Below are 21,923 nucleotides of genomic sequence, written 5' to 3'. Positions count from 1 at the left end.
ATATTCGTCTAAACAGCGCAGGTTGCTGTAACACTTCAGTCCCAGCGGGTCTAGGACTTCGTAAAAGCAAATCCGCGCAATGCAGTTTCGTAGCTTCGATTATTTTCTTTATAAAACTCTCATGATTACTTTCATTCATTGATTATAATCGTATAGATGTATCGTTGAATGAGTGATTTAAAGAAGGACGTGTAATACTGTAAAGACACGCCTGTTTATCGGCTTTAATTCAGTTTCAACTTTTCGCGTATAAATAGCGATTTCATAATTGCAAAAAGCACATCTAATTCATACAATGTAATGACACAAATTCCATTCGAAAATGACAGCTGATCATTGAATCGAGTCACTGGCGTTCGCCAATTTCTGCACCTGGCAATTGCTTCTTTTACCTACATATATAGCGCAATAAGCGTCAAGTTCATTATTTTTTATCTCCATTGTTACCACGTTATGTATAATAATATCTGCGACGCAGCTAAGGATGGAGAAAAAATTCTGAATATTTTAAAATGATATGTACATGTCCTTGTTGAAATGACTGATTCGATAACGTTTAAAACTTACATAATCGCGATATACTAATGCTATAACAACATATTGTGTAATTTGTTGGAAAACCTACTCGTCAAAACAGAGAATACGTTATAAGACGAGCGAACAAAATTCTTAGCTATGAAATATGTGCGTAACATAATAATTGAATCATAGAATGTTGATTTTACAATTACAATACAAGCTTAATTATAATAACGGTGCGTGAATATATAACATACATGCAATTGCCATAATGTCTATTACCGAGGTATTTTCAAAATTTGGCAAAATGGGAAATTTACGCGAAAGAGAACAAGTATGAAAGAAAAAAGTTAAGATTATTATTGAATTCTTTTGTAACGTGCATTGTTGTCCGATTCGCCATTTTTTTTTAAGGCTTATACAAACGCATACGTTGGTATATTACCAACTTAATTTCAATGTATTAAACGAGTATCGATAACCGTATATCGAGGAAAATTTAGAGAAGACCGTCTACTGTGAAAATAAATACAGAATACAAAACCTAGTCGATTTACGAAAGAGCTAGGAAAATATCAAATATTTTTAATGTTTAGATCTTCAACGTAAACTAAAATTAATTAGATATATCCTAATTATTAAATAATATACATTACATAGGTATAACGGTATAATTATTATGATCTTAAATATTATTGATATGCATGCTAGGTATATTAGAGCTCAAAGATTCTATGTGATATAGAGCAAAATCTGAATTATAACGCAATGTTCACGTATGTGTTACCCATAAAAATAAAACACAAGGAAAACAGCAGATGAAAGAACTATGCACACAAGAATTAAAGTGATATCTCACAACCTGATTTTATCTCAATGAAAATGAACTATCCGATCGGATTGAAAAAAAAATAAATAAAAATAAATAAAAAATACAAACTCGCTGGTAATAAAATAAATGTGTGCTCTATTCGCACTACACCATAGATATATTTATTGAATGATCAATATTGTCTACTCTGTATGTTCAAATAATTATATGTGAATTCCGTCGTATTACGGTAATAACATAAAAATATGCCATAAAATTGGCATATTTTTCTTCAAGTTACTTTAATTTAATAAAATTCAATTTTCGAAAAGAATCAAATATCGTTATATCATATAAAACGGAACCACGTCATTTTTATTGATTGCATATTTGATTAGTTACTTGTGCTTCGTTCCTGCTGCAAAACATGGTATTTCTCTTTGCAAAAGATATGCTCCACAGATATATTGATAATCTTGATAACAGACTATAACATTAACATTTTTATGCAGGATAAAAAAATTAATCATTCTTTGGCTAAATAATTAAGTCGTTAATATGTATATATAGGTATACATGTGTTTCTTTCATTGCTCCACAAATTCTTGGATTTTTTTCAAGTAGAGCTGCGGGATGCAACACGTGGAATGTTTTCCGTTCCTACTTAAGTGTTACTTTAATTTTTTTAATATTGTCTACTATCGTCAGATACCTATAAAGATATACGGGATGTATTTGTGAGGTTCAAAGCTCAGGTGAACCAAGCAAAAACATCTCATCAACCTAATATTAATAAAAATGAGTCATCCTCATTGATATTACAGATTCTATTCGTTACTCGTCGTAGTAATTGATATGATGCACTACGTTATATATTATATCTTACCGTATTTTCAAACAACACTGACGATTATAATAGATATAAAATCTTGACGAAGGTAAAAATCAAGAACATTATTACTATACGAATATCTAAACAGTTATACACACAGAATGGATGGCGTGTACCCTAACTAAGGTAACAAAAGCACATTGACTTTAATGGCTATAAAATCATCTCGGATCTTTAAATTCTGTTGCATTTTTATTTGTTATCAATCAAATCTCAGAGAGTACGTGACACCAAAAAGATAAGGTAATATCGAACAGTATTTTCTTGCTTTTGAAATCAATTATCTTCGCTTTTACGACATTTTTTTTATTCACACGTCAATTGCGGAAAAATTTCCCGTTTTCTGTTATTCACTGGTTCCTACTGCTGGTATGCGAGAATGCAGCCTTAGTTAGGATGTGCTGCTGTAAAATTGCATAAAAATTTTGGCCTGTACATGAATAAATCGACGTCCAAAATAAATGGGCATAAAAAAAAAATACCCTAACACCCTGCTCTCGTTATACTTCGTGTAGGTATATGCAGTTATTCTCTTGGAAGCCGCAGGTATATTCGAGGATAAGCAGCGACTGAAAATTTTTATCATCACAATATTGTACACCTACCTATCAAGCAATTTTAACTTACGTGTTGAGTAAGTTTTGATTGATTATTAATTCATTGGATTATTATTACCCGGAATGTTAACTAATAATTATACTTACATATAAAAACAAAAAGTTTGCTGTATATTATTAGATTTATATATTCTGCAACATATTCTACGGAGAACGTATTATTTGGACAAACGAATTCCTTCGAGTAATTTCTCTATAGTCGTAATAAAAAAATTTTCGCTTATATTTTTATTTCGTACCTATAACGAACGTTGTTTCCTTTCTGTAGGCAGCGTTTCATTCTCTGTGATTCAACTTTCTCCCTCCATAATCATCACGACTGTATATTTTCACGATTTTCAAACTATATTTTTCAATTGATGCGCATAATGAGATTTCTCAAAGGAATTATTTTGTCAAATAAACGGACTCGTAACATTCGGTGCCAAAAACCATATTATAACTGTGTAAATAAGTACATGTAATTGTATAACTTATATAATTCATAATATACATAAATATGTATAAATAAGAAATAATGTTATTGTACTATTTGTATAGGAGTTGTGAGTAATTTTAGAAGATTGTTTAAAATATTTGTGCGCCATGTTGCCCCGCATGGCGTAAGAATAAATTATTCTGTATCCTACGTCTAATGTTTTCAATTTAATCGCCTCTCGATTCCTCTGCTGTTATTTGTTGTACTGCATTGTACATATACTGTCCGTCTATCTGTATAGTTTATTAAAAATTAAACAATAAAATAAATGATAAAAGCGATCCGATTGAGAGGTGATAGCAGAGATCTGTTCAGCGTTGAACTTAAATCTCAGGATATCAAAAGCCGCATGAAACTTATAATAGTGAGTAAATTTTAAATCAATTTTTTTCGGGTGTCAACAGTAGATATATTTGAAGCTACACAAACGTTTGATACAAGTTTGGAACTTATTAATAGGCAACAGATCGTTTTTGTCATAGTTTATTAATATATTTGATTTTTAGTCAAAGTATGGTATGTATGTATAATTTATACATGTGCAGCATATAGAAATTAGATTTTTTAAATTTCTCGTCAATCGAACACTGAGTTAATGGTTCCTGCATATTCCGTGTCAGTACCTCCCATTATTGAAACGATTAAAATAATCGGAAAGTAGGTACAGATTTACTATATTCTAATGCAGCCGCTGTCATTCAGTCGGAAGAATGAAAATATCGTTTTGCTGCAAAACCAGTGATAGAACGTGAACGTCTTGTCAATATTTCATTATTAATACAATTTCGTAGTTAGATTGCTTGACCAGGAATCACTGCAGGATTGAGGTCATTTTTATAATCCAATTGTGACACTTGTCATTGTAATTGAAAGGGAATATTGAAGAAACGTTAAAAAAATTTTTAATAAAATAAATCAGCACAAATATCTTCAGACGACATAAAATTCGAGCCAAAATTCGAATTTTTTAAATTTCGGAAGTAGTAAAAGGAATAGCAATGAATTCCATTTCAACCAGACCGTGAAAAGTTCGGAATTCGGTAATTTACTCAAATTCAGTCTGTCTTTCTACAATTGACATGTCAATTGATAAGACATTAATTTTCTATGACATGATATAATTAACATATAAAATGAAAAGATCAATAAAAAAAGATATCGATACAGGCAGTGTTTTAATGACTCCATTGATGTAATACTTGAGATATTGAGATGAATTCAAGTCTATACAATTTGGTACTAATGAGATGATCGGGACTTGAGATTCCTTCAGCCAGTATGATGAATGAAACATGGCAATTCAAACATTTCATTACAAACACCATTAAATTTGTACAGCTGCTGATCGACTGACAGATACAGTTGACACAATTCAAGCAGTATACATATATAGTTCTTCCCCAGTGATTATACATAGTGCTTCCGGATGTGAGAAGCAGTTTTCTTACTAGTAAAGTTTTAGACGCGGATGCATCAAATGATTTGTTAAAAATTAACTTTTGCATGATTACGTCGATGCTACAATGCCTCATAGAATGACTTTATAGGAGACATGGTAAGAGTCTGGATGTGTCATTACATCATTATTGATGAAGACACAGAAAACATGCGGTTCACTAACATACTTCGAAAATAGTGCATTTCTTTCAGTTTACTTTGTCTATCTGGGTCCCTCATTCACATCTGTATAAAATACGTGTATAAATTGAAAAATTACAAATTAAGTAATTACGCTGAATTAGCAATAATACAATCACATATACCTATACAAGATTTTTGGTAAGTCTTCAATTAAATATTAAAACTTTAGTTATTCAGACGAGTTTTTCAATCGAAATCAAAAGTTGAAAAATAAACATTTTACGTATCTTTGACATTGCAATATTTACATAAAATCAAAGATATAACAAAATGCTAATGCATTACATTTTCTGCCAACTCTCTACCTTCTTTCCCTTGCTTGTTATTTTATAACAACTGAATTAAAGTATTTCAAATAAAATCTATAGCCTCAATTTTATAAATTGTAAACGATAATTATTAACAATTTTCTTGTTAGTACAACAAGCACATTGGCTGACTGAATAAAATATAAGAGTATTAATATGATTTAACAGATAATAAATAATTAATAATAATTTTGTTTTTTTTATCTCCGATGTGTAATATTTACAATCATACTGGCATGCTGAAAATTTAATCACATTATGCATCATGTTTGTGACTTATAAAATTTGAAAGTTAAAATTAATCCTTATTGGATTTCAATACTGGCCTCGCTTAAGTAGTCATTCATGATAATATTGATAATGTTTGAAATGATTCACACACATTCATAATCAACACTCAATATGCATGATTCTTTGTCTCTTTGATACTGAGAATTCTATCATTTGGAATGGAACCGAGTATAAAATTAATGTTAAATCATCGATTTCATTCGTCAATAACGAAGTTGAATTTGGCAGTAGAGATGAAATCGAATAAAATCATTGTTCAAATTATTATCACAATGTAGCAATATTATGAAAAAATACCACTCTGGAAATAGATCTTTGCTCCAAACTTTCTTCACTCCATTTCTTCTTTGTGGGAAACAGTTTTTGTACAGATTTCACGTTTCAGTAGTTTGGTTGAAAGGTGATTAAATCAAATAATCGATAGTAAAAAGTCACGTTAATATCACACCTCTATTTTGGATGTAGCTCTGGAAATACTTCGTACATGAGGACTTCGAAGATATCCTGTAATATAAGATTATAAGATGCTTTGAAAATTCTACCTATTTAGTTTAAAATCGTAGTTTGCTTGTTGAGAACTCGGTTTGCCGTAGAACTCCTTGATACATTAATATGCATTTACTTACATAAAACAACTGCTTGTTCAGGTAAACATTTTGTAGCGAATCAAATACTTTTGTGGCTCCACGTTGGGCACTTTGAGCGCCGACCAAATTGGTCAGAACTTCAGGTACATTATTCAAGAATTGTCTGCGAGCCTCTCCTCTAGTTTTCAATTTCTCCTCATCAGAACGAACGTTGTTTTCCACGCACATCTGGCCGTTTGGCCACCACGATTTTGTAAACAATTGTATATAATAATGTAACATTGGCTCAGAAAATACCCATCCTACAGTTTCTCTAACTTGCCTGTAAAAAGCATTACAATAGTGCAGGGTTTAAGCGATAAAAAAGTTTGTTCACTCAACAAATATTTCATCAAACAGGAAATTATAAAAATATCAACCGGCTCACCGGTTTATCGTTCGACCATAAGTAATTTGAACAAATGTAATCAAAGATCTCCTTAGCCATCGAAATACGCCTCTAAGATCAAAGACTTCTCCAAGCAGGTTGTAAAGGGGTTCAGCAATCGCATCTTTACCAGATCCCATGCCATCGGAATTACCCATACGACCTCCTTCTCCATCATCCAACAATAACGAGTAATCTTCTTCTTCGTCCTTGTCTCTGGAATCGCCGCTGCCTCCTGAACCACTGAAAACATTTTTCACTTATAAACTAGTGGATCTGCGTTTATTTGGCGACAACAGTTTTTCACTTACGTTTTAAACAGAGTCGATAGAGAAAAGCGAGATTTTTTAGGTGATGGAGCTGTGTGTTTCAAATGTTCAGAGCTCGGACTTAAAAATGCATACAGAGCTTCACTTTGGTTCAGACGATCATCTTCCAAAACATACTGAAAAATTTAAGGATGAAATCAATAAGATTTATTTATTGCTGTGGTCAGTCAAAGCTAGGAGTATAAAGATCCCACATTTAGATATTTTTGAATCTGTATCTTTGCTTTGTCCAAACTGTTTCTGTCAGATTTTCCAAAGAATTTCAGCGGCTGAGAGGGAAGTTCAAGATTCTTCACGTTTGAACATAACTGACGTAATTTTCTGTGGAGTTCTTGGAATTCAGGCAATCTTCTGAGCACAACCCAACCCGTTGATATACTCTCTTCGTTATTTTCATCCTCAGCCATGTGCACCACGAGTACAAATTGTGGCGGTTCTCCATTTTCTGGGATCTGATGGAATGCATTCATCGTTTTACAAATATGGCAAGTGACAAAACATAGATTTATTTCAATATTGGAAATATATGATGAAATATTTCTTTCATCATACTTAATGTAACCCTAGAACAATGGTTGATCTCATAAATTACCAGCTAGCTAATTAGCTACTCCAGCTAGCTAATTATCTTCAACACGCTATGTAACATTTGATAACAAAAAAATACCTCAGCACTTTGAACATCTGCTGTCCAGTGCCCCAAATGTTCCGCCCACATTTCAGTATGAGTTAAATGAGCTTCGAGCTGCCTTCTTTCCCCCTGCAGCCACTCGACTTCCTTCTCCAAAATACTCAAAACTCTACTCTCTGGTTTTAGCGATGATCTAAGTGCTTGTAACGCTTGCATTTTATTGCTTAGCTTTTCTTGGAGCTGATCAAGTTTACTACGAGCATAATTTGAATGTTCACCAACCAGTAATGAAGAAGTTTCAGATATAGTTCCATCCGCCAACTGACATTCTTCCAATAGACCTAATATTTACAAGTCTTACTTCAAAAGTTTATCACCAATTTTCCACATGAGTAGAGTATTCTAAATATTCTACAGCATAGTCGAAGAGCAGCACTGCTAGAGGCTTTATGAAATAAATTGCACTCGAAAAGCTGTAGCAATGAATATAAGAAATTTAATGTCGTAAAGCTGCTGTTGTGCTTGATCAATACTACGCATAGTGTAAAAGCATTAGAAACATTCGACGATGAAAATAACAGATAAAGATATCATTTTTGATCAATTGTAATATCCCAAGTGCGAGTATATGTTATTTTCAGATTGATAACAAGTTGAGTACGACCATTAGTTATCTACATCGTCGATGTTAACTGACGTAGTGTTCTATGGATGGAAAAAAATTCACTTACAGTCTTCTACAGAGCGTGAGAGAACAGTAAGAGTCAACATCAAAACTTGATTAGAGGACAAAGGCTTAGTGTTAAGTGCGAAAAGTTATTACCAAAGTAGCGCTATACTTAAAATTTTTTGTAATATTGTAAATATTGGTCTACTTTACAATAATAGATTTCTCCATACCAATTATTGAATAACACAGAAACTTTCATTCACAGTATTAAGAAAGAAACTGTGCCCTACTTTGATGCAGACTTTAATGCATATGTCCAAAACAATATCGTGTAAATCACCGCTAAACGATATTCTTGATTTATAAATAACTGATAGTAATAAAAATTGTATAAACGTACCATCTGCTCTTTCGTTGATCAATGCCTCCTGCATTTTTTTATAATGTTCACTGACGAGAAATGACGAATAATACTTTTCTTCCAAAGTTCTAACAACATTCTCCTGAACTTCATAAAATACCTCAGGTCCTTTATCTCCCAGTAAAAAACTTTCCATTCTCTTCCGCAGATTCTTGTCGACTTTAATTTCAGCAGTCGGGGACCTAATATATGTATAAAATATTTCTGCTCCCAATTGGTGCCAACTTGATCTTTCAGCAGCACGCAATTCTTGTACTGCTGCCCAGTAACCGATCAATCCTTGGCTAGCGACTTGCTCTAAAAACTGAGACAGATAACGGCGTCCAGTGACATTGTCTAGGATTACCTGTAAAGGTACTATTCGACCATCCGCAACTGCAGCTGGATCAGATATGTCACTTTCCTAAGAGAGCAGAAAAAATTCATTTTAGAATAAAAGCAAGTGAAATAATGAAAAACAATTTTTAAAAATTGGCACACCTGTACAGGATAGTCATTCCAGCCTAGAGCTTGCATATGACATTCGCAAATGTTTTTGGCATACGTTAACTGACTGATATATCGTTTCAACTTTCTCGCCTGAACAACATCTGATTTACCAAGATTATTGCTTTCAGGATCTAGTCCCTGAGCTCTTTTAACATTTTGTATAGTTGTAGCCTGCATAATTTCAGTGACTATGTTATATCTGATATGTTTTAGAACTTCCAAATCCTTGGAGTTCTTAATCATTTGGATAAAGTCTTCAAACGATTCTGCATACTCGTAAGTCTTTTTATGCATCGCTTCCGTAAGCTGTTGTTGTTCAATGTAAAGCAGAATCTTCTGATTTATGTAGTCTGGATCTGTTATTAGATCTATCGCTGGCTTTAATACTGAGAATGATTTAAAAAACATTTTTAACAAGTTCTAAGTTCGTTGCAAAATCAACTCTATTATTTCCACTACTTGATATCGCACTTACTTTTGCAAGTGATAACTTCTCTGAGAAGAAATTTAGCTGGAGACAAAGAGTAGCTTCGAGGTAAAAAAAACATGATACATATCTCGCTAACTAATCTCAAGTACTCTAATTCGTCTAACGGTGACATGAGGTGTGCCGACAGAATGAACACTGGATCTTCACCCTCCATTCTGTAATTAAAGAAATTCAAATCATTAATTAAAACTAGTGAGATTAAGGAGATTTTTTGAATAAGCGACTTTTCAACTCTCTTCTTAATATCAAGATGCTGATATAAATAAAACTCACGCTGCAGCTTGGGCAATTCTGATCTTTTCAAAATGAAAGGTAACTTTGTTGACCAAATCGCATGCCACAAGCTTCGTATGATCTACACGAGCCAATCTATCATGTAGACTTTGTATAGCACCCCAAACGTCTTGCTTCATGTTATCAACTATTTGTTCAGAGCCAAAAGCCAGTTCTGCCAGCCAAGATCCAACAAAATCTTTAAAGGCTAAATCAAGAAGATTCTGTAACGCTCCATCTACCATTCTAGTAAAGACCAGCGGATATCGAGCTGGTTTTCGCACTGCTGATAACTTGGGTTCATATCCTTTCTGTAAAAGAATCAAACAAATTGATAAACGTAATTGATACAGCTTCTTTGGTCAAAAGTCAGCCGATCCGTCCTCAGAAAGTGCATTAGTACAAATAAATTCTGGCATTGACTATGGAAAACTTATAAACATACCATAATCATGTGCCTGAAGGCATCCATATCTGCAACAGTTTTCACAGTACCTAACCCAGTATGATGCTTTGGCGACAGAGCAATGTGCACTTGAATGACGGCAAATGTTCCAAACAAACAACAGGAAAGTGTGAAAAATCCGTAAAAAGAGTACCATGCTAAGTCAGGCCAATACAGCAGTACAGCAAAGTTGGCCACGATTCCAGGAAAAATGTACAGTAGCATTATTTGCATGATGATGAATTATCGCGCTAGTACCTCTATAAGATATTCCTGTGATAACATGATTTTTTTGACATCACATTAATTGGAATAAATATCGCACGTATACGCGTGGTGTTCGACACGGGATTCAGCCCATGTCGTAGCACTTGTTTATCCTTCTTTCGACAAATTGTGTTTTTTTATTATTATTACAATCTTAAAAACTGTCAAAAGTTCTGCTTTACAAAAAAGTATTAAATTCTATTATAATACTCAGCTACTGTTCCACTGTTTACGTGAAATTTGTCGATATTCAACAACCGGCTGAAGGCTAGATTCGATGGTATCAAAGTCGACGGCAGTTCCACGATACGATCTATCGGTCGGTCTGAGCTGATCTGAACTGCAGACGAAACTGACTGTAAATTTGTAACCAAAGACTGAGTTTGGCAAGAGTGTAGAGAGAGAGTGAAATCAAATTGAACAAGATTTAATTATATCTTACATCCCTGTTACATTTTTTAATATACAATGACGACTAATAAACTAGCTCAGGTAAGGAACTTTCAATTTAATGCACGTATTAGCCAATTATCTTTATTACTCACCATAAATTTGTAAGCTAACCTCACAAAATTAATCTCAAGATCCGTTCAGAATGTTATAGTTTCAATCATCTTTACCGCATATAACGAATTTTTTATTACAGGGTATGCGACTGTACTATGTCAAACAATCAAACCGCCTCGAATTTGGAATTGGAGCAGAAATGCCTGCCGCGTACAAGAAGTTTTATGCCGAATGGAAATATGCAAAACCCACCCCTGTACATTACATTGAAAAGGAAGGAAAATATGAAAGAAATGAGGCTACTGGAGAAGTGTAATGATTTTCCTCGAATTAAATACTTCCCCTGTAAACATGCTACAATCGATTTTCATCTTTCCCTGATAAATGTGATGATCTGTGCCACACAACTCTGAGAGCATGAAAAACTTGCAAGGTTTTTTAAGATGATATAAATTCACTTACAGATATCCAATACAAAATGTTCCACTTCCATTAAAGTATCCCAAAGAGTCTCACCAAGGTTTATGGGGTGGTGAAGCTGTAATACAAGGTTTTCAAAAACGACATCCAGATAAACAGAAAATTCCACATTTCTGGGTTCCTGCACTGAAAAGATCCGTCGTTTACAGCGAAGTTCTTGATAAGTATATGCGTGTCACCCTCACCGAAAGAACTTTGGATTTGATTCACAAAAATTATGGATTCGACTACTATTTGTTGAAGGTACTAATCTATTCATCAGTATTAAATACAGTGTTGATTGACATGTTTAAAAATTCTCATCGTTTCTATATAGACACCAGCTTACGATTTGAAATCTGAGCTGGCTTTGAAACTTAAAAAGAAAATTCTTGAAGCATTGTCGGAAAAATCTCTTTATCCCAACGATCCTATCAAGAAAGAAAAAGTTTACTCCAGATATGAGCAATATTTATCCGCTGTAAGTAAATAAAATATTTAATACTCACTTGGGCAGTATTTAATAATTTCCTACAGCCTAAATGATTTGAAAATAATTATCTATAGTACACAAAAGAAGAAATCGAATGGTATGGCTTAAATTGGCATGAGGCCTGCGTGAAGATGTTTACAATAAAAGCTGCTCAGACAGTGATTGCTCCACTGAAACATCAGTATCGAGCGGAACTTATAACTGAGTTACAAAATGATACTAAAAAATCTGATGAAGCAGAAGAATCTAGGTATGAAACAAATCATAAAGCAGTATTTACATTAATTATCCATTTCGTAATTATAGAAAATTTTCTAGTATTAAAATTTTAACTTGTACAATAGTTTCAAAGTTTTAACATAGGTGTTGTAATATTAAAAAAAAACTTTTACTCTTTAATTTTTGTTCCAGTTCATGGTTTTCGAGGCTTAATCCACTATCCAAGAGTACAACGACTTCGTAAAAAGAAACTGATGTAGCATTGACTCTATTATGTATATGTATATTTAAAAAAAAAAAAAATATTAGTAAACTGGCGAAATGAATTTAAATCTATCTTTATTTTTTACCATGGTTAAACTATACTTTAATACGTTTACACATCAACGCAAATTGCATAATACACTAGGTAAGCATTTACTGACAAGGATTTTATAACACACGTGAAACTAAACTGGATCACGAACAAAACACTGCAAATTACAAGCCTAATCAAAGCTTATTATTGACACTTGCTCCTATTCCAAAATCAATAAGCCCAATTTTTCTCAAGGATCCAAGCAAACTAACTTGCACCACATCAACTGTTCAATACGGATTTAATGAGATTTCTAATGAAAATGGTCAATGGAGCATACAATGTTCCTACTAGGAACTAGGTTCCACACAATATAGAAACCATTGTTGGGCAATATATTTAAATTATTTGGCAAATTTTAACACTTGATACTTGGCGTTTAGCATTGTAAAGTGAAGATAAGTAAAATAAATATTATCAACTACGTCTTTTATATACCATAGTCAATACAGAGTCCTCTCTTTGGAAAGTCGTGACAAAACTAATATAATAACAATAATAGGTAATAATGTATCTATGACACTGAACATTCTAGGTCCCCATCTTTTGGTAGACAATTCAATAAAGAAGCTATAGCCCTTGTAATATATGTCATGGTTCCGTAACTGCCGCTTGGCGCACTATCATAAAAATGTTGACAGACATAAGCAGCACCGCCACAAAGTAAGCCTCCTGTTGCAGTCGTCTCACGCTGCTCTTTTGGCTTAGCGCAACAGAGTGTTGCGTCACCATCTGCGTTCATCTAAAAAAACAAATGAACGTTGATTATACACATTTCTTGGAGTTGTAAAAATTTTTCATCGCAGTGGATAATCACCTGATCCTCCAAAAATATGGCATTTGCTTTATGCACTAAATGTTCTACGGCAATAAGCCCGCCTAGCGAAGCTACAACATTGTATTCAGTAACTAAAGTGAGAACCATTAGAGCCTCCACTACTAGCTGACGATATTCTGGTTGTGGTATAGTATTAAGAACAGTTTCGACAGCTAGTGCGAATTTTAATTCTCCGGGTGTCATTTCTTGCGTTAAATTCTGCGGAAGAACTCTGCCCTCGATAGCCAGACCTTGACACTAAAGAAATAAACAATTCATAAGTCTTACTATACTTTTATGACTCTTCCTAGAAATTCAGACAACTTATCTGAAGGAATGATTAACTTAGTTGTGTTTACACTTACTCTTTCAAGCACCCCCCATACACGAGGATAAAAATCTCTAGGTACTCTGTTCAAGGCTCCATCCAGCCTCCGTCTTCGCAACCATTGACCTTGTCTATCAGGCTCTAATTCACCGCCATCCGTTTGGTCGACTCCCAGAAAAGAACCAATTTGAGATTTCTACAAAATATACAATATCAAACAAATTCACAAAAGAATTCACATTATTTGGAAATTACCATTGTTGCAAACTGGCGATTCAATGCTTGAAGTCAAACAAATAAATTTTGCTTACCCTGCTAACTCTGCCAGATTTACAGCTAATGACAGAGAAGTTTCCACGTCCAACTGTGAGAAATTTTCGTTTAATATTTATATGTTAACACATACGGCTAAATAGGTATTCATATTTGCATACAAGCAAAACCTACCGCTACTTATGGCGAATTCCTTGCCACTCATAATATGATGTAACAAATTTTTCATTTCAAATGGAGATAAGTTCAGTAAATGTTCAGATGCTTCCTCTCCAGTACAAATTAATGTTCGAGAAAGTTCAGTGGCCATAACTTGAATAATCAATCCAACCCTAAGCCTCAACATTTCGTGAAATAGTTGAGGCTCAGTCCTAATAAACATTGCCAAGTAAACAAGTAGCTCCTGGGTCAACATGGCGGTGGATTCATCATCACCATAAGCTTGGTGAATCAGAGATCTCAATTCGTTTTCTGGCAAAGGTGCGACGATAGTATACTCATTCGAAGGTGGCATGCCAACTGTCACTTGCTTTTGACGTACTAGCAAGTCAGTAACAGCCTTGGCTAGATCTTCAACGCGTTTTCCTAGCATACCAGCTGTGTGCCTTACAATACCCCACATTTTTTGCTGGCAAGCCTTTTGATATAATCCTTTAAGCAAGTCTTTAACAGTAACGTGACGCCCCTCCTCAAGCATACCAGTGTCGTAATGTAATCCTTGTGAATCAACCTACAGATAATCTCAAATTGTTAAAATCTATAGAAAATAATAAAGATCGAAGGATGGTGTAGAAACTGTGTTATTTCAACACACTTTACCAAATATTGCAGAATGTCTCCCTGCTCTTCTAAACTTTCAGTTTCCCTTAACATTGCTAACAACTCTTCCACTTCGGTATCAGCGTATTGTGTTTCAGATGCTAATCTGTGTCTATGCGACTTGGCGGATTGCTTCCATGGCAACAGGTCATCAGTTGGTGACGGTGTACGAGTTACGATTACTGGTGGAGGAGAGGGCTGCTTTGCTGTTGTCGTATCTGTTATCTCGATAAATGGATTGGACGAGTAGCCCACGGAAATTCTACGATCATCTCCAGACATTCCGAGACTTTCAGCTAAAAAATGTGTAATATTTATTCAACTTGGATGAATTTTGGAAACTATTTTACCAGTAGAAGAGTGCAAAGCAAGAGATGGAAGTACATATGCAGTGTTCACTGTGTTTTCGCCTTTCCTTATAGCTAGAAAGTGCTAGTGCTGCATACAAGTGCACTAAATGTTTTTACATTCACAAGTCATCAAATAGACATGTATATTACATGTTACTAAACTTACGCTCTTGGAGACTTATAGGAACCACTGGTGGAAGAATGCATTGAAAGAAAATTGACCGTTTTTATAAAATACAACTTAATAGGATACCATAGTTTAAAAAATGTTAGGTAAAAATTGTTTAGACTTACGTTCTACCGCTATGGATCTAGTTTTCTTTATAGCGCCCTTAACAGACATTTTGCGTCTAAGATTTCGTCCACTCCGAGCAACAGGCCGATTAAGAAGGCCAGAACGTTGCGGAAAGGCGCGTAATAAGTGATCCTCCAGGTATTGTTGAACCTGTAAGATTTGTATGGATCTTTATCAGTAAAAACAAAGTTACTACAAAATCCCTAAGCATGAAATAGTTTGAACAAATGTATATCAAATTATATCATCATAAACAAATGAGATTGATATATTTGCGTAATTTTGTTTGAAGAGAAATTTGCATTAGTATTTATCTTTTACCTGGGGATTCAATTTATCAGGTCTCCCTTCCTCTGAGCTACCCAAGAAGCTTAAATTGGTGATACAAGAGGTACTCAAGAATTCGTTTAAATTTCCCAGGGATACTCGAGTTCCATTGATATAGCCACTCTTTAATTTTTTCATTGTAGTGATCATGGCCAAGGGAATTTTCCCTTGATCTGAAAAACCAAGAAAATTTTACAATAAAGTATTTGATTTAATAAAGAATGGTAGCAGCACCGATGTGTCATGTTATTAATATCATTCGTCAAAATTGAATAGCTTCTATCATACTTTAAGAAGCTGTATAGTTCAAAGAATTAACAAGCTATGCGACCTGAAGCAAATGCCAAAGCAATTAAGATACCATCAAGATTCATAATGTTCAATAAAAAAAAAACAGGTTGCCCAGTAGAATTGACGCCCAAAATCTTAGGCTGTATTCCAAATTCAACGGTCAGTTCTGCACAGTGTTTTTTCTACCAGGTTCGCTCAGTTGATATAGATGTGCAGACAGATAAAATTCATTTCCAACAGAAGTTTCAATGAAAGTGTTATATCACTCATTTGATATCCCGGCTCTGCTTGCTTTACAGTTATCAACGAAATTTAACATTTGAGCAAACCTTAACAATTCAAAATCAAAACTGTAAAAGAAATCATGTGCCTGATAATATGCATTAATATAAAGTCAAGAAATTTTGATGGCCAGCGCAATTCAAATCATAAAAATCATGAAGATGAATTTTCGAAATTTCTGGCACACGAGTTACATTCTAGGACACTTCCAGAATTTCTAAGACTGTTGAATGCTCTAGTCTGTTCTAGATTGAATCGAACATTTCAATGATAGAATTACTTGTAAACGTAATTCCAGAAAAAATGCTGATCAACGCTGATAGCATACCTAGATGATTATGAGTGGCTACAAGTGTAAGAGTAGGTCTTCCAAGCATTTGTTTCCAGTTGATGGTGAGGAAGGCCAGGTAGTTTGTAACAGTATCGACGAGTAGAGCCGCGTCATTTGTTGTATAGTACTCCTCCCCATCAAAATTCTACATGCAACACACCCACCCACCGCAAACACATAAGCCAAAATACTTTGATATTAATAATTAGTATAGCTGTACATTGACGGTCTGCATAAGAAAGAAAAGCTTATCATGGCATGTTTTTGCCAATAAAAACAATCATTACTCAGAATTAGATTATGAGATAACAATGCCTCGTTCAATACAAATTTCCTCAAATAACATCAATCAATCACAAAATCACTTATTTTTTATCCTTGATGTAAAAAAAAAAAAAGAAATAAAAATTGATTTAATAATATTTTTCTGCTTTTCTGCTAGAAGGCTTAAATTACTTGTCGACTGACTGGTTAGGAGTTTTTTCTTTATCATTAGATGTAATACTAGGCGATAATGTGATTGGTAAGCAGTTTGACAAAGTATTTAGGGCATGAAATACATAATCCTGTAAGGCTTTTGAATTAAATTAAATGTGAAAGTGTTGTTTAAAACAATAAATAATGCAATAAAAATTGCGAAAGACGTAAAGGGACAGAAAAATAACATCACACACTCAAGTTATCTACTACTTGCAGGCATGTTAGGAGTAACCATAGGTGATGAATTGATGACATACTTCAAAATTCAAACCGAAAATATATATTTGTGATCGAGTCATAGGCTCCTAATAAAACTAAAAAGACCAAGAAATTTATAGCTCAAAAATCCCCTGTAATAATATTGAATATGTATAATCTTTTGAATAACAACCATGTGACAAATATGTAGATGTGATATCAATCGACTGGTTGATTGATATCACGTTATTGATGCAACACAGTTTGAACTTTCAGCAGAAATTAGTATGAGTTTGGTGAATAAAAAATGTAATGAGCATACTAGACAAAACTGATTTAAAACTGGTCTCAAGTATTGTTAGGCCTATGACTCGCAAGTACAGTATTCATATACCTAAGTGAGCGTTCTTGAGCGGCATCACCACCAGCGGCCGGCCTAACATGTTCTGCCAGCTAGACTTCAAGAAATTTATTTCGCCTTTGAATATGTCAATCATGAGCTCATAGTCCGATGCGATGTAGAACCGTGTCATGTCCGTCAACTATTTTTTTTTTTCATACAATAAAAAGAAAATGAAAAGTAAAATCGAAGTACAAAGCATCTGAAAATTAAAAAATTGGAATAAAATGTCTTACTTGTGGTGTAAACGCAAATATTTTGTCATGTAAAGAGTATAATTTGCTCGTACTGAGTATTCCCACATCCCTCGATTTTCGCCCTGATAAACCTAATTTTTTATTACGTCCTGTTGACAAAAGATTACACATGAGAATTTTACACAAAAATTGATTTTGATTCACTGTTAAGGTGAATATCAAAAAACATATACCTAGATAAGTGTACAAATGACTGAGGACTTTGGCAGGCTGTACTTCGATTGGTGCTACTTCCGCGATTGTTTGAACATGGATATCGTGTTGTGCAATTTTTTCGCGTATTTCAGCATCTTCTGCGAGTATAACTACTTGTACAACAACATCCGGTTTCTTTTCACTGCACAAACGTCTGTTTAATGGATCTAGCTCTCCAACTGCCAAGAAACCCTGTCATAGATAAATCGAATACCTATAATGCAGATCTACGATAGATTCAGCTTTGTGCTCTCTCAACTCCAAAGTCGATTGAGGGCCACTTATTATTCAATACAAATCCATTTAGCTTACCTCTTGTAAAAGTTTTCCTAGAATGTACAATGATTGTGCCCACATGAAAGGACATCTACCTATTGCCTCTCTTTCTTGGCTACCAGGATCCGCATATTCAGCAGCTACCTTATTGGCTGGTACGGTATATAATTCTGGAACTAATTTCATCCCGTCCTCAGTTTTAATCATAATTGCCTCAAGATATTCTGTATATTTTGCAACTGCGTCCTTATTGCCTTGAAAGCAAAAGTCAAGAATCAAGTAGCAGAAGAACAAAGGCCATTCACATTCTATATTCTCAAACATCCGGAGTTCCCATGGTTCGTAATATAGGCTGAAACGTAAAAGCGAAAATTGTAAAAGAATTTAAAAAGCAGTGAAAAATGTAATCAATTTTTTTTGATGACGTAAAAGTATCTTCATCATCCACTATGTATAAAAATACCAATTCAAGTTACTAAGAGGTCTTTACAAACGTCACTTTACGAACCGATTAGGATCTTCTTTGGGAGTCCTGTGACCATCTCTGAGAAACCTCTTGCAACCGTATTTACCTTGCAACTTTTTGACAATAGCACTCCTAGTTAACTCGATAAGATTAGGTTCGTCAACAGCAAAAGCTGGGAAACTTATGATGGATAAGAGACCACTGTCGAGTTCCTTTGAATTAGATTCTCTTGGCAACATAGATTGTAACACAGCCTGACATTTTTGTGCCTCATCAGCCAATACGTGAATAACGGAAGTTGGACCACCCCGAGCACCGAACAAATCTAGTTCATTCATAGCTTCGAGCGCAGCCTTGGCCATTCCTATGCTGCTAGCATTAAGCTCCGGTAGTCCATGGTTAGTTTTATCTCCTCGTTCCCAGACCCCGTAATCCGGAGTGCAATAAGCGGATTCAATGTAAAATACTAAATTCTGTATGAAAGCGACCTACAATTTACAAAAAAATACATGATTGAGAAAATTAAACAGACAGCTTACAAGTCTTTTTCCCCTTGCTGTTGAACACTCACCTCATCTAAATTGAAAACAATTTGTAATCCGGATGCAGTCATCTGAGCAAGAATCAACAAATACAGAGAAATAGCATCAATTTGAAGGTGTCCCCATTCCGCATCCCCAACGACAGTTTGACCATTGACCGAACTATACTTGGCATGCAAAGCGTCATGTGGATTTTGAGTTGTTTTGAATTTTTCAACTTTATCCTTTTGCTGCATCATGGCCATCAACAAACCACGCATCAATTTTACACAGCTTTGCTCTAACTCGTAAGTTTTGGCCCTATCCTCGTCGGCATCAGCTATTTTTTTATATGCCATTGAAAGACCCCAGACTGCTAATATGCAATAGATGTTGTCCCGTATCCACGCATGATTATTGTCAGCACTCGCCGGAAAAAGGCCGGTAACTGGATTTTGATGGTCCATAATTATTTTATGAACCACACGCTGATAGTAGTCCAAACGGACTCCGGAGTTGCTGCGGCTTCGCATGGTGACTAAACCTTGCTATATCCCAGTTTTTATTCTGTAAGTGAAAAACATTGATAGAATAATTATTTTGCAATGTCAATGCTGGTGCGAGTAATTTACGTACGCAATCGTTATTTATCTTAGTAGCATGCAATCAGTTTACAGTACTACGGGTTACGGGAGTAATAGAGCAATGATTATTACGTATGTAATTGGACTGATTTTGAGGTTAGAAATATATTTACGTATAAATTTGTCTCTTGGACCGAAATACAAATCCAGATTCAAAATATCGTTAAGTTGCATAGGCTCCCCATTTCTTCGTAAGCATTCAAAACGCTGAATTATATTTACAATTAGTATTTTCATACATCCTAATTTACAATGTGAAACGAATGTCAAACTAATAGCCACGAATTTCACAGCGTGAGACCGTAAACTATTTGACAATGAGAGAGCCATGCTGGGGGTGTTTGTGTCCCCTATTTAGGGTGCGTTCCGAAATCAGCTGCCAGTGCTGTCAACCATCTTTTATCTCCTTTGCACTGCCAAGTTCGTGACTAGCTCTGCCTCTGTCTTGAGAAGTTTTCAGCGCTACCAGCTAGTTTCGGAACGCACCCTTAGTAGAGTATGAAATAGGCTCGTGGAAGTAATTTTCGACGGAACTGGATGGTAACAAGCGTATATTGGTTAGGCAACGTTGGTTACCGACCCGTATTCTGGCTTACTTTACCGTCAACGCTTTACCATATCTTCAGTCACACTGTGGTGGTACTTGTAATAAGAAATTGTACTTACCCTAAAATATAAAATAATACGATCAGCAAAACAAATACTTTTTTACTCACAAGATATATTTCAAAAATACTTACGTCAAGATTTTTCACTATACACTCCCGAAATTTTCGTCCCCGCGCATCGAGCGACGGCTTTCAAATACCACGCTTCTTTCTCAGAACCGAAAAGTATCAAGTCAACGCGCAAATTGCGCAGTACAACTTGTAAACAAATTATTCAAAATAAAATTGACTGAAGAACTAGAGGCTTAACATATCAAGGATCCTTTACTTATATAAATATCATTTGCTGAATTGACGCGCAAAGGGCGCGTCAGATTTTCGTGATTATTTTGTAATTTACACACAATAAGGCACGACCGATTAAGCTGTGAAGAAATTTTTAATATCTAGGATTTGTCGCAAAATTATGTAGAAACCCAATCCACATCTGTGTCTTCTCAACTCTGACACATTGCAATGCGGATTGTTGTTCTGCAATACGAATCAAATCCGGGAGGGAGATTGGGAGGCATACATTAATGTGTGGCATGGCGGTCGGCGGTCCTCTTCGACGCGAAGTCTTCGAGCTCAACATCTTCTCCCCATCTAGCGTACCACGGAACGCAATAGATGGTCCAGAGATGGGTTTTGCCCATTCAAACGATCACAGAGACTGATTAAATTGAATAGTGATTCATAATGATTCAAAAACTTAATGGGATAACTATTGGAAAACGATTGCAGTGATAAGAAATGAAAAGTTGAACCTCGTTAAAATTTAACAACTTACCAATGATCCGGAGACTCTTATACCGAGTCTTTTACGCGTTTCAGGAGGAAATTTTTCTGTGATCGTTTGACGCTGTGTGTTACAAAAGTTAATAACATCGCGGTCGATCGCGGCCTTCCTACCCTTGTCTGATTCCCAACGAAACCACCCAACGGAAATGCTAAAAATAGAGACTCATTCGCACATGCATAAACGCCGCGACGGATCCCACAACGACCAAATCTACCTACCCGGTTACCTATATTCGATCTAAACGATTATCTCCATTCTTTCCAACACACATCACTCTTTCTCATTTGCACCGTGGTCACCGT

The 21,923-nt window shown here is 34.9% G+C and overlaps 3 protein-coding genes across 9 annotated transcripts; 1 reads left to right on the top strand and 2 right to left on the bottom strand.

Annotated features, from left to right (window-relative positions):
* Window positions 1–4,609: 4,609 nt before the first annotated feature.
* LOC124412157 (sorting nexin-25) lies at window positions 4,610–10,865 on the bottom strand. Of its 2 annotated transcripts, XM_046891821.1 has the most exons (12): window positions 10,320–10,865; window positions 9,875–10,185; window positions 9,587–9,756; window positions 9,103–9,497; window positions 8,602–9,025; window positions 8,263–8,268; window positions 7,568–7,872; window positions 7,095–7,352; window positions 6,883–7,016; window positions 6,572–6,814; window positions 6,184–6,466; window positions 4,610–6,061 (listed from the first exon to the last, which is right to left on the bottom strand). In XM_046891821.1, the coding sequence occupies exons 1-12, from the start codon at window positions 10,551–10,553 to the stop codon at window positions 6,008–6,010; spliced, it is 2,817 nt and encodes a 938-aa protein (XP_046747777.1). In that variant the 5' UTR covers window positions 10,554–10,865; the 3' UTR covers window positions 4,610–6,007. The 2 variants fall into 2 exon arrangements, with proteins under 2 accessions (XP_046747777.1, XP_046747779.1); XM_046891823.1 differs by lacking the exon at window positions 8,263–8,268 and having other exon boundaries at window positions 10,320–10,864.
* A 74-nt stretch (window positions 10,866–10,939) lies between these two features.
* On the top strand, window positions 10,940–12,596 carry LOC124412184 (39S ribosomal protein L28, mitochondrial). Of its 2 annotated transcripts, none has more exons than XM_046891864.1 (6): window positions 10,940–11,078; window positions 11,233–11,405; window positions 11,558–11,816; window positions 11,890–12,033; window positions 12,120–12,295; window positions 12,457–12,596. In XM_046891864.1, exons 1-6 carry the CDS (start codon window positions 11,055–11,057, stop codon window positions 12,506–12,508), a joined length of 828 nt encoding a protein of 275 aa, XP_046747820.1. In that variant the 5' UTR covers window positions 10,940–11,054; the 3' UTR covers window positions 12,509–12,596. The 2 variants fall into 2 exon arrangements, with proteins under 2 accessions (XP_046747820.1, XP_046747821.1); XM_046891865.1 differs by having other exon boundaries at window positions 12,120–12,299.
* A 440-nt stretch (window positions 12,597–13,036) lies between these two features.
* Window positions 13,037–20,481, bottom strand: LOC124412183 (probable phosphorylase b kinase regulatory subunit alpha). 5 transcript variants are annotated; one of them, XM_046891858.1, is made up of 16 exons: window positions 20,250–20,481; window positions 19,579–20,107; window positions 19,050–19,495; window positions 18,578–18,893; window positions 18,244–18,457; window positions 18,050–18,159; window positions 17,808–17,955; window positions 15,826–16,004; window positions 15,504–15,654; window positions 15,376–15,399; window positions 14,860–15,155; window positions 14,215–14,770; window positions 14,079–14,131; window positions 13,805–13,963; window positions 13,440–13,697; window positions 13,037–13,364 (listed from the first exon to the last, which is right to left on the bottom strand). In XM_046891858.1, the coding sequence occupies exons 2-16, from the start codon at window positions 20,059–20,061 to the stop codon at window positions 13,137–13,139; spliced, it is 3,621 nt and encodes a 1,206-aa protein (XP_046747814.1). In that variant the 5' UTR covers window positions 20,062–20,107; window positions 20,250–20,481; the 3' UTR covers window positions 13,037–13,136. The 5 variants fall into 5 exon arrangements, with proteins under 5 accessions (XP_046747814.1, XP_046747815.1, XP_046747816.1 ...); XM_046891859.1 differs by lacking the exon at window positions 17,808–17,955 and adding an exon at window positions 16,733–16,880; XM_046891860.1 differs by lacking the exon at window positions 17,808–17,955 and adding an exon at window positions 16,733–16,880 and having other exon boundaries at window positions 19,579–20,096; window positions 20,288–20,481.
* Between the last annotated feature and the right edge of the window lie 1,442 nt (window positions 20,482–21,923).

The sequence above is a fragment of the Diprion similis genome, chromosome 11, assembly GCF_021155765.1.
Source record: "Diprion similis isolate iyDipSimi1 chromosome 11, iyDipSimi1.1, whole genome shotgun sequence".
Taxonomy (NCBI): domain Eukaryota; kingdom Metazoa; phylum Arthropoda; class Insecta; order Hymenoptera; family Diprionidae; genus Diprion; species Diprion similis.
This window is presented reverse-complemented; position numbering and strand designations above follow the sequence as displayed.